General features: G+C 38.8%; 1 protein-coding gene across 2 annotated transcripts in view; it reads right to left on the bottom strand.

Moving 5' to 3' along the window:
• The window catches only part of LOC106636539 (uncharacterized), a 29,886-nt gene extending 26,870 nt beyond the window's left edge, over positions 1-3,016 (bottom strand). The window contains exon 1 of one of the 2 annotated variants that reach the window (XM_014348935.2): positions 2,718-3,016. Coding sequence is in view for 1 of the 2 variants with exons in the window: in XM_023389619.2 (XP_023245387.2) it covers positions 1,008-1,075 (68 nt within the window). In the remaining variant the exon portion in view is untranslated. Of the gene's footprint in view, positions 1-1,007; positions 1,235-2,717 lie in introns of those variants that run through there. The other variant, XM_023389619.2, reaches the window with a different exon arrangement.
• Between the last annotated feature and the right edge of the window lie 10,453 nt (positions 3,017-13,469).

Consider the following 13,469-nt stretch of genomic DNA (forward strand, 5'->3'; position numbering starts at 1 on the left):
TTTTTATTTCCTTGCGTGCATAGGCATTTGAGGAAATTTGCGAAACAATCACGATGCGTTAAAACTTTGCGATTTTTCTCAATAGGATATAGTTAAAGTTTTTAATCGCTCACTACGAGCGCCGGATTTATTTGAAACAAAAAATTATTTAACTCAATTAAATTTTTTTTTTTTTTTTTTTAAATAAATAAATAAAAACTACTCATACGAATCTGGAAAAAAGATTTTATTCCATTAAAAGTAAATATTTTTTTCGATAAACTGAAAAAAAGTTTTTTTAGGAAATATTTATTTGAGTGTATAAAGTATTTTTTTCAATGGATTTTAGTTATTTTAATTGAAAAAAAAAGAAAAAAAATTGAACGGAATGTAGGTGAAAATAAATTTTTTTGTTTAAAATAAATCTGGCAATCTCGGTGAATTCAAGCATTTACCAAAACATTAAAATTTTTACCATCAAACTTGTATTGCTAAAACTGGTCAATGTGTACCGGTTTCAACGCAAACGAGTATGATATAACAGAGTGTACATTGCCGTTAAAGGAAAAGACTGTAGATCAATAAGTACACGTTGCGTCGCACACGTAAAAAATAAATATATAAAATATACGCGGATGACGTTTCAACCGATGTTTGTGATCCCGAGATCAAAAATACCGATAAACAAATCGTTGGGTAATTTTCAACCGACAAAATGTATGCAAAAATTACGTAAAATCTCTAGAACAAGGTCACTTATAAGCATGCACGAAAACTTGGTGTAAAATCGATTGAAGCCCGGACGGCGCGCTTGTTGAGATTTTCGACCCAAGAGTTCTAAAAATACCTGCATTTTCACAGCCACGATCAATTAAAGCTCGAGTTCCCGGTGCACGGAAATTCGAACCGTGCAATTTCTGTACAACTCAAAACATTCGCTCGTGTACGTATCTACTTCTGTGCGTGTGCGTGTGTTTACACGTCGCATCGCGTTACCGATCGTAATGATTATGCGATTAGGTACCTACCGATCTCTTGTTTGGGTACGTTTTGTTTTCCCGTACAGCCGTAAGGAGATCGAGGACGACTGGATCATACAAAGCTCCAAAGGCTGGCCCAATTGCGAAAACACTGTGCAGTGTGTGTACTGTTTGGCGAATGACGTAAAAGAAAAAAAAAGAAGATATCGGTATGGCTCACGCGATCGGCCGGCTCATTGTGCGATCGGCTCGGTTGTCGCGCTAGTACTGGCCGACGCTTTTTTCGCGTTGCCGCTGCTGTCGATTTGACATGTACGTGATGCCTGTGTGACTCCTTCTCCTCGACCTGCCAGCAGCGCTTCTCTCTCTCTCTCTCTCTCTCTTTCTCTCGCTAGACAAATCCGTATACAACTCTGTCTTACTTCACTCACTTGTGGCTATTGTAAGTATCTATACACGTGTGTTTGGGTTCTTGTTACATGTAGGCACGCGAGCTGACTACCGATTACGGTAATTATAGGATAAAATATACAAGCTAGTGTTGGTCAAATCACGTATTTACAAATTATACTTTTGGAAAACGCGTTTTTGAAATTCGAGTATCGCTTTTTGTACAGATTTTTCTTAGCAGGCATTGACTACAATAACATTGGGCTACAAATCAGTAATATAAAATTGTACAGGTACAATCTTAATTTGAATTCGTATTTTCAAAATAAAGAAAATATCTTCACAACGTAGATTTATATTAGATTCATTTAAAAATGAAATTTAGCTCTTCAGTATGTGAAGTATTTAAATATTTACTATTGAAATCAGTGTTTAGTTGTACATTGATCAAAATACGCACGTATTCACGGACAATCAATGAAATGTAAATGTCAGTGAATGAAATCGCGAGAATTTCAACGAATATTCAATGTACTTACTGATTAATTATTCCAGAATTCGTGTGCCAATTTTGAAACTGTTTGTCGCGTGTATAACATTCTTGCGTACAGAGAATAATTATGTATTATCATACGACTTATCTATTTTGTTGCACGTGAAGTGCAAGAATTTTTTTATAATTCAACGATTTATTAAAATAAAAAAAACAGTATGTAAGCAATACTCCCAATAAAATGGAAAAAAAAATAGATAGCAAGATTTTTAGCGAAACAAGAAATCCTCTTTCATTTGAATGTACATTTAAACAACGACAAAACTAACAGCTTGAACGAATTTTATCTTTTTTTCCGCGCTGTCGCAAAAATCCCCAAAAATATGATTAAATTGTAATAAAAGTGAGTAATGATATTATCTTGGTACTGATAACCACGGTATATTCATGAGAACTTGTACCCCGAAAAAGCGACAATGGCCACGCAGTGGATCCATCGCATGATTGCACTATACTCGAAATCCGTCTATTATCATATCAAACAATCACCTCGAGAGCAAACAATCGCGCAACTTTATTCATCTCGCGCATACAATACATATACAACAACCACCACGAAGCTTTGCGCAACAATGGAACTCGCGGGAGCTCTCCGGGGAAAATTATACAGAGCATTAACGGGGTCATTGACAAACTATTGTTACGATAATTGGGTATTCGCGTAAATATGCGATGTACTCCCTTAAAATTCGTCTAAAATATACCCTACGTATGGAACCCGACCTAACCTCTCTCTACTTTAAAAAGTTTTTAACTTTCTACCACCCCGGAATTGCGCTTCGAGTGAACGTTAAACAAGTAAGGTACGCACCTACTTGCGTTAAGGGTTGCTGTGTCGTCTGTGCTCGCAAACAATACGGTGTCTTTGATTCAGTGGTCGAGACAACTATGCTACTCCTGTGTATCACGTCGTTCTTTTCTCCAACCGTTTACCCTCAACGTTCGAAGGTACATATCGCTTTTTTTCCAGTGGAAGGATTGTTTCTTTTTTTTCAACTCTAACGAGTGACCCAAAGGAAAAAAAAAAACGAAAAAAAACTAGAAGACAATAGAATAAGAAGCTCTATTACGCAGCACAATTTACTGAATTTCTCGTCATTGCGAGGCAGCTGAGACCCAGCTTGGCGCGCATGCGTTCGTACCCTTCACGGGTATGCTTTTTACGGCTATGTAGCCTCCATCACCTACATAGCTAAGCTTACCACTTCTGTTCTCTCTCTCTCTCTCTTCCTTTTTTTCTCTTCAGCTTTCCAGTTCGAGAAGTTGATACTGCCATAAACATACGGGTGTGTTTGGTCTAGCTAGTCTATAGGTCTATACGTCTCTAGTTAATCGTGTTATGTACTATACTTGGAGAGGAAAAAAAAAAAAAACGTAGGACGACAAATAACAACAGTCGAAACATTAGTCAACGTAATGTGTGATGATCGTTCGGTACGATGCTATAACGTTGGACACAATTTGTTGTGGATGATAATTATACCCTGGATCTTTCGAAGTTGCGTAATGGAGATCTCTTAAGGACAGTGGACGCTTACATGGGACACGCGTGTAATTACTATACGCTCGTAGTAACAGTTATACTCCTAAATGCTGTTGGATATCGGTGAGATCGGCTATGTATATAATTGTATCCGTTAGCGAGGATGAAACTCCATCATCACGCAATGAGCTGGTGTATCGTGAGACAAATATTAAGAGTTAAACAGTTTCGAAGACTTGGTTTTATTTTTTTGTGGATCATAAATTAATGTATGTCTCGATTCAAACCGGTTGTTCCAATTGCTTTTTGCCATCGTAAATAATGATTAGTTTCTGATTGGAACGACTCATTTGTTCCCTTATTATGCAATATTATTTTAGCCAATCGGCAGTAGCCCTCCTTTTCTGAAAAACATAAAAAAAACGATCGTTTTTTTTTATACCCGTTGAAAATCCTAGTTTCTGTTATTGATGTTTGTTTTTTTACAACTAGTTTTTTTAAAATGTATTTATACATGTCAATCTTTTTCTGTGTGGAAATCTCTTGGATAATAATGATGATAATAACAATTACAATAATAGGCCTGTCGAAAAATTTCGAGGCAAACGTACGATAGTGTTCGTGGCGTGTTTTAGTCTGAAGTAATTAAATTATACCCTAACCAATTGGAAAAAGTACCAAGAAATTGGAAAAAAAAAAAAAAATGTAAATCCAGTTGACAGGAGTATAATGCAAACTCGAGATCATCGAATAGACATTGATGCGCGACTGTGGGCTGTTTGCGAAACACGAGCCCAAACACACGACACCCTCGTGGAGTATAGAGGGCTGCAGTATACATATATGCAGCACGGGGTTGATAAAGGGATGAGATACGAATATAGTCAGGTGCGATCGACTTGAATGGCACGCCATATATAGGAGGACGGGGAGCTGAAGGAGGAGCTGGAAAGCTTATGTGTTCGTGCTCTCTCGTGTGCTCGCTTTGACACTGGTTTATGGGACTTGGCTCTTTGTGCGCTGCAAGCGCATTGGAATTTTGATTGATTTATTTTCCGGCTTTCATTGATGGCTCGCTCTCCGGTGGGACGAGCTTGTCTCGGTGCCCCCCCCCCCACTACACAGAGCGAGAGGGCCATTGTGGTTCCCCGGCGCGGAACTTATATGACCCAACTCGAAAATATATACACACACGTCCAGGGAGTGGTCAAAGTTTAACGTGGGCTGTCCACTGCAAGCAATTTTTTTTTCCCCCCCTTGCAGCTCTTTTTTTTTTTTTTTTATATTTTCCAAACTGCGCTTCCGAACTGTGCTTTATTTGCGCGGGTAACGAAGAATGGACGTGGCGTTTTTTATTTGTATTGCTTTTGTTTGACTGACGGTTCAATGGATTTTGAGGCCCCGTGATTCAGTGGGTGTGTTGTATATTCACACATTTCGATGGATAAATTTTCAATTTTTGCTCGCACAGGCAGTTTTAAACGTTTACGTTATTTACATTATTTTTTTTTTCACCAATTTGAGCTCAAGTTACGTGAGCATTTACTTTTGTGCAAAAAAATCTTTGTATTTCGACTTGACAGGGACAAAAATCATAGTATAGTGCAGTCTATGGACAAAGTTTTAAAATATTGCGAGCGCTATGTACACTTTGATGAAAAAAAAGTTGACAATCTTGGACTATAAAGAGTATAAAAGTAATTTATATGTAACAAAAAAGTTTTAATACAAGCTTTTATTAACTAAAGTAAAAGCAGAAAATGAATTTTTTCTTTGATCTGCCTATGGAAGCAAAACTTTTGTTTGTGTCCCCAGAGATAAAATTATTTTCCAACTTTTTACTTTTTACTTGAATGATTTTAATTTTCTTTAAAAATAAATAACGGAAAAAAAACACTATGAAATTGAACAGCTCGTAAAAAATGTTAATTGGTGTGATGTCAATATTTTTTGTTTAAAATAAAAATTGTGTTGTTGAACGAGCTTTAATAATTCCGGGGGAAATTCGCTGTAATCGAAATTCAATGCATCGGCATTCACGGTTCAACGAAACAACAGACGAATCCTTTAAAAAGGAATAACAGCTACATGTGATCGAACACACAAGTGACGAATCCATGATAAAATCAAAGGAAAAACACGGATTACAGGATGTTCCCGGAAATTCACGCTTCGATTGCTCGTAGCATTTTTTGATTCGGTTAAACGGATAAACGTACCGGTGCGCACGAAACAAATGATTTTTAAAATAACAAAGCTTTTTACGCTTTGATAAATAACCACGTGGTATTATCAAATAGTTATCGTTCGAGCACAAAAAAAGCAAAAATTTGGAATTAATTTATAAACCTCTCCAAATACGTTATTTAAAACAACTAAATATCTACAGACCGTTTAACTTGGTCCCAAGCAAAACAGCACCATGGAAAAGCATTGCACTTATCTTTGGTGCACATCACCCCGGATCATCTATCAAAATATCCACGTGCGCCAAGACATTCGCAGCTACTCGCGAGACAAAAAGCTCGGGTCGTCGTTCCAGTGTACAATGGTAACTCGGACAGTACATACACAATGGTAAAAAGACCGATCGTGTACTCGAGGTTGAGCAAACATAACAAGTACCCACGGCGAAGTTATAACGCGTGTGCATATTATTGTATAACGTAACAGCCCTCCCGTATATACCCTTATTAACCGAGCATTCCGTGCGTGAATATACATATATATGCGCACGTGAGCTTTGTGGAGAGTGCGTGGCTATCTTCTTTCTCTCTCTTTGGATTATCTTGCTTTTGTGGGCGCGTATGAATATGCTCATGCGTTACTCTATATACAAGTGGAGGGTACGTAATTCCTATAATTCTCTAGCTGTTGTTGCAGTGGTGCTATCATTGTTAAGGTCAACGCCTCGTGCTTATCGACTCGTTGTTCACTGCGTGAAAATTTATGTTTTTAAATGCGGGATGTACCACCTCGCGTTGTGGGCTTGGAACCTGTTTTTGCGTGTTGTAACGAAACGACTTGTGTTTTCGATAAAAAAAGCAATGGTGTATTTATCGTACGTTATACTTGTACAAATTAGTACTATGAACAAATTTCAAAAATTACGCGAGAGCCGCAAGTGTAATTTTAATCAAGAAAATTTTCCAATCATCTTCAACAACCAACTTCAATAAAACATAAAAATAAACGTCTTTAACAACGTATATTGATAAATGCGTTTTGTAGCTCCTCGAATGGTATGATTTTGTTCAGCCCTATACATTATTCTTTATGCTACGTAGAAAAATGTAGAAATGAAAATTCGACTGGTGCCAGGGTACATGTCCTCTTTAAAATATATTGTGCTCAAATAAAGAAAATAGCTACTCGTTTGAAATAATGAAGAAAACAAAAATATATATACTTTGAAATCATCCAGAGTAAGTGTAAATCTCTCACGAGGGTTGGAACTTTTACAGAAAAAGGCAAAAGATAAAGCAGTGATACGACACTTGGCGCAATTCGCACACTTTGGCGTGCCATCGCAGGAGAAAGAAAGAAAGAAAGAAAAAAAAAAAAACCTCCAAAGCAAACAGTTTAGCGCACGTATGTACTTATTACACAAACGCGAAGGGAGTGACAATTGAAATGCACCGCGTACGAAAGCCCGCAGCAGCAAATTTCCCGGGGGTCAGGGCGCTCGCGGCGTCATTGACTCTCCGCGCGCGTACACCCCGAGCTGTCGCAAGTATAGGTACACGCAAGGGGCTCCCTTATAATGTACGGAGAAAAAAAAAAGGGGGGCACGCACGTCCGCGCTCGCGATCGGCCGTGAAAAATACCCCCCACCACCCCTCGATACCCCGCCAGGCAGCCCCCCGCTGCTTTATAAACCTTACCCCGATCCCCAATAATTTTCGTGCTTCCCCGTCGAAACTTAAAACCACCCCCTCCTCTGCCCTTACTTATATTGCGGCGCGTTGTTGCCCCCCGAAAGCCCTCCTCCGTGCACTATGGGCGAGCGAGCTTTTCTTTATTGTGGCATAAATACATCGGGCGAGCTGCGTATACACAGTCTTCTATTATCGCCTCGCTCCGCGGGCTGCTGCTACATATACACCAACTCTACTTACTCTAGCTCCATGGCGGGGGGATGTACTTTACGAGTCTGGGGGAGCTTATTTTTTCGCTTATACTTTGCGCTCTGGTATGGGGGGATGAGGGCTTTTCGATATGGCGTTGATTACGTGGTGTTCTCGGGGTTTTTTTTTTTTTCCCTCGGTTATCGTGATGGCTACGTACCGATTGTTGCTCTTCGAATGCAAGAGCCTAGCGTGTTGGGATTACGATCTTCTGGACGACTATTGAATAAAAGTAGGGTCCAACGTTTCCTCGACGACTTTGGAAATTCTCATGAAATTACTATTTATAAATTACATTCGCAATTGGTGGCTTATCGTTTCATGTCCAGGGAATTAAAATGCTCGATTTGAGTTATTAAAGAAGATGCCATTGTGGTTTGTCCTTTTTGGGTCGTTTTTACAATGTCCAACTGTTACCATTAAATTTTAATATTTATATTAAGCACACAGTATGCAAACAAATCTTTTCAGTATCAATACTGTACTCGTCATCATTTTTTAAAAATAAATTGAAATAACTATTGCTCACTTGTCTGGGTGTGGATGCCACATGTGTCACTATACTTATCCAACAGTTACATGTATAACATGGTAATAATCGATACTTAAATTAACTTCTCCTGGATTACTAGCTTAATCTCTACTACAAGGTATAAATAAATTAAAAAATAATGATAAATTGTTTAATTTCAATGTGCTTATTAGTATAATAGAAAATTATAACAAGTCTGACCATACGTAGGTTTTTCTACTTAAAAAAAAAAATTTTGATTTTTTTTTAATGACTTAAGAGTAGCACAGTATCTACAGATAAATCATCTTTGGTTTCAGGTTCATACACGTCTTTAAAGTTACTCTTTGACAGTTCAGTGATTCGAGATCATTGATACTAATCCAATCAATACCTAAAACGTATCAAATAATCTTAATCCGTGGATTTCATTTTCATACTTTGTGTTGGAGCAAAACGTCAATCTGGTCAATTTAATCATGGCAATTCTTGAAAATGAAACTGGAATTTTCAAGAAGAAAAAGAGTAGAGGAAAAAAGCACGCGAATGAATGATCTAATGAGTTCGGTGGTCAATGATTGTGTCAATACTTTTGTTCTCGAGATTTTTCTAAGCGCAGAGCTCGAAACATCGCCGATATCGGAAAAATCGCGGAGAAATTCCAGAATCCAACGAATCGGAAGAAAAATAAGCTCTCTCCTACTATGCTTGTGTTTTTTTTGCTCGCTTGCATCGAACAGTATTGATTTTCAGGGTCATATCTAAAAAACCGTTTGTCGCAAAATTTCACTCCAACGTCTAGTCAGCACCAAATACTGGCATGGATTTATTTATTAAAATGATTAGATAAATTTTACCTGCAGCAGGCACTGCTGTCCTTTTCTATAAGTACGTATATATGCCTGTGTCGACAACCAAGTCAATACAACTCATATCGAAAAAGATCCTATACCACTTGAAACTTCAATTTCAACGACCCGCGTATCCAGACACTTCTCCAACCCCATCCTTCCCTAGGCTTGTAAATAACTCGGAGGAGCTTAATTATTCGAGAACTCATTCAGCTGCTTTCCCGCGCATTCTCCCCGTGCAGTATAGTCTATTTTCCTCGCACTTTGGACATGTTCCAATTTAACCATCAATACAACTCCTTCATCCGTCTTGGGTTCAGTTTCTCCCTCGCTCCCTTTTTACCTCCACGGTGGAGTGATCTCACGATTTTCTCGCGAAAGAGAGACAGAGAGGGTAAATTTGCCACGATCCTTGGCATCCGGAAGCCAACAATCCCAGACGCTCACCGGCACGACCACTTGCCACTCCTCGCACCTACTCATCGATACTGCTTGGCATCGATTATCTTTGAAATTGTCGTCAATGTGCAGTTGGAGCGCGTGGGGATGTCAACTATAGCGCGAAAACAATCTCAAACCAGCTATTCCTTCTGTTGTTCGCCCCCCCTCTCTCTCTTTCCTTTCCCTTACTTATGGCGTAAACCGTTTGCGTGTGAGCAACTGTATTTAAAATAGAGACAAATAAATGATGTAGAATCGTGGATTAAAACATTAATTTAAAAATAAGGACGGATAATCATAAATGTATACAATAATACATCAAATGTAAAAAAACCCCTACTATGATTGAGACACAATCTATACTATAAACAGGTCTGTCTACGAGATAAACAGTATTGTGAGGACAAATGTTTAAAAATAGAAGGCGAGATCAAAGCAAATATAGAGGAAGAATTGCTAAAATGTATAATTTTGAACGAAAATTTGTGACTGCTGTAACAAAAAGTCAGAAGATAGTTCGACAAAAAAAAAGGGAACAGTGTTACAAGAGAAAAGTAACGGAAAATTTATTCATATAATGAACACGAAAAATTAAAAACAAGAAACATTAAAAAAAAAAAAAAAAAAAAGATATGGTGTCATGGTAACTGAAAGAAAGAGCAAATGATGTTGAACTTTTCAATTTTGTAGCAGAACATTTATCTGCTCAGACAGAGACTTGGAGGTGAAAGAAACTAAAAGACAAGATAAAGCGATTAGGAGAAACCGACCTAGAGAGACACAGATAAAGAAGTATGGCAACCAAAACATATTAAAAAGTACAGGACCTCAGAGATGAAATAACAACTACAGAATTAGAGATGCACCAAACAAAGAAAAAAAAAAAAAAAAAAAAAAGAACCACAAAAGGATTCAAAGTCATGCAACTGAAAAATTACATCTAGCGACGAAAAAGTGGAAACAGATATTAGCTAAAGTTGATTAGTAAAAGTAACGTATTGTTTCAATCAAATATCGAAAAACGTTTTTTTTTTTTATCAAATGCATCTTCGTCCAACGCATCACCATTTATATTAACGACATAATTGAATCGTCCAACAAAGTGAATGAAGCGTTTCGAGGAAGCAGATGGAGAAAACACGTATCGGTTGCATCGGTTCCATCGAAATGAGTCAAAGTGATCAATCGATCCGCCGAACTGCATCACCGGTTAATGGGATAAACGCTCAAATGCACGCGTGTGCACGAGAGCTCGTCTTGTTTACAAACAAGCTGCCATCCGCTATCAAGGTGTACACTGTACCAACACATCTCGCATCATTCGCCGTTCAAGCGTCAATGATTCACTTAAGCCGGTCACTCGAGTGCTTCGTGCGTATATATATGTAGATAATGCATCGAACAGGCCGTGTCGCATGTCGTCTTAAAGTCGCGTGCTTCACGTGGAAGACGCGTGTCTATGCTACTACATGCGCTCAGTGGCCAAGCTCTGTCTATACTAAACCGTCGATGCAGCCGTGATTCTATTTCCAAGGTCGGTGGGATCGGAGGAATCGGTTGCACGGAAATAACGTAAATGATCGTTTGATGTCATTATTGGGTTATTTTTTTTGTTTTCCTAACTCGTTGATGCTTCAAAGCCTTGGTTTGGTGTTGCCATTGTCTTGGATTGAATCGAGCAGCGGTGAATGGTATAATTTTTTTATGAGCATAAAATAACTTTATTGATTCCACTGATGAATATTTAATGATAGAACTACTCGAGAAATCAAAGCAAATTGTACGCTCATCGAAGCGAGCCGAATTGTACGGGGAAAAGAGCTTGTAACCCACTGGCACTGAATTTAGTTCTGAATCTCCAACTAGTATTATCAGTACAAAGTAAAGGTAAATGAGCTCGCCAAAAGTGACTCAAAACAAATCAAATGTGACGATTGTTATTCAAGTACTTAGTCCTTAAACACGTATTTTTTTCCTGATTTGTTAAATTGTCAACTTTTTTTCTCTCAACTTTAATTCCAAAAGTGTTAACGAATGTTTCTACATTTCCAACAATTTCTAGTAATCATCATCTTGAACTTCGCTTTTTTCCATCGATAGATCGGCCGATTTCACAAAAAAGATATTGAAAACATAAAGACGAAGAAATAATTTATAAATCACGTTTCCCTTGTAAAATATTGAATTTTCCATTTTTCCGCCAATCTTCCTCCTCGGAGTCTAATTTACCGCGCCAATAATTCCAATGCTGCAGCCCAGGGACGTACATTTTTAATATGTCGCGATGTGGAAATTGAAAATCTCTCTCCGCGACACACACACGCGCACATTAAACCTCGGCCACGATTCATTGGCAATCCCGAAAAAGTAATCCCAGCCCTTATCTCCGCGTCTCCCCCCCCTCAGCTCCTGTACACTCGTCATAAAGCACCGGCGCCATTATGCAGATCGAAACTCAAGACTCGTGCCAATAACGCATGCCACCCGTAAATCTCAATTTCTCGCAACCATCGCGCGCACACGCACGTATGCGTATACGTTATATACACACCAGAACAGAATACACACATACACGTATACGCCCGTCTTATCGCGAGTCTCGACACGGCCGCAGTATCAATCACGATCGTCGCATAATCAATAAGTGCCTCCGCCACCCTATACACCTAACATATATTGGCTCCGTCCCCCCGCCCCACTCGACTGTTTTGAGCTACTCCTGTAATCACACACCTCGTATTACCAATACGAGCTCTACAGAATGGTAAAAAAAAAAAAAGCTAAATATGTACACATATATATATAGCCCTCGACTGGAACTTGTTCGTTTTGAAAAAGACTGCGAGAACAAGGGTGGGTATTGGGGAGGAAAGTAAGACGAATGGGATCACGAACGTGTAGATGTATACGTATATATACATGTACACGTAGGAGTGGCGCGCACATGGGGGTTCGGAAGTCACACTTGTCACGCGGAGAAAGAGGGATAGCGGTGGGCCACGCGATGATTCAAATCCGACAGGCTGGCGTTTTTATACTGTGCGTGTGGCTGTGCGCGCAGAGAGTCAAGTATAGCTCAAGGGGTGGGTCGACGACGAGCGACTGGAAGATGGTGCACAGGCGCCGAAGATTTCATCCGCGCACAGTCGATTCGATTGAATTGCGTTGGGTGGAGAAGTTATACCCAATGGGTCTATAATATACGCGTGTACGTGTACATGATATAACTTGGCTGGGGAGCGAGCGTTTACTTTTTAATTTTTCACCGCTTCGGCTGTACGTGTACCTGTACCGCCCGTCAGAGAGATAATACATGCCCTCTCTTACGTTTTTCGAGCTTTTTTTCCGCTCAAGTCTTTCAGAAATACGTATAATATGCGAGCGAGGATGATCGCGTCAGAAAAACACCACCTTTGGAACAATACCGTCCTTCAGTCTGAAATAATTGCTGATCTCACGTTTTATAACTTTTTTTGTTTTTTTTTTGTTTTTAACTGTTGAAATGACAAGATATGTGTCCAAACAAACGATAAAACTAATCTTACACATAGTATACCTGCGTGCAGGTGAGATATTTCGATTATGTTGATGGACAAGCTGAGAATGCCACGTTTATCTTCAAGAGGAAGTTGTTCAAAATACGTAAATGTATATATACCACTCGGGGCATCCGATTTGATGTGAAATGCGCCCTCCGAACGATGATTAATTTATCCATTATTCCATTTCCTGCAACATAATATGGTCGGTTCATTAAAGCTTGGTATAGGCAACAATTCTTTACTTCTTGAACAACTTATAAAAACGGAAAAAAGATCAAACGTGTACTTCAACGCGTGGATTTAGTTGTTGTGACATTCCATCAGATTTTTCATCAAAGCTCGGCAGTACACCTGCACGTGTCTTTTTTATCTCTTTTTTCCGCGACTATTCCTATTTTACTTTCAGATATTCCAGAAATTACATTCCCGTTCTCGTAAATTTGCTTGATTTGAAGAGAAAAAAAAAAAGAAGATTCCAGTGTGTCCATATCGGGTTGAAAATAGCTCGGTAAATTAGTCGTCGATTTAATCACGTTGTGAACGTTACAGCTCTCCCGTGTTTGCCGGATCCCCATTAAAAACCCTCGGTTTAATTCCACGCGGTATATATAC

This window comes from Copidosoma floridanum, unplaced genomic scaffold, assembly GCF_036245765.1.
Source record: "Copidosoma floridanum isolate Cflo_tuat_1 unplaced genomic scaffold, Cflo_Japanese_pri ptg000019l, whole genome shotgun sequence".
In the NCBI taxonomy this organism is placed as follows: Eukaryota; Metazoa; Arthropoda; class Insecta; order Hymenoptera; family Encyrtidae; genus Copidosoma; species Copidosoma floridanum.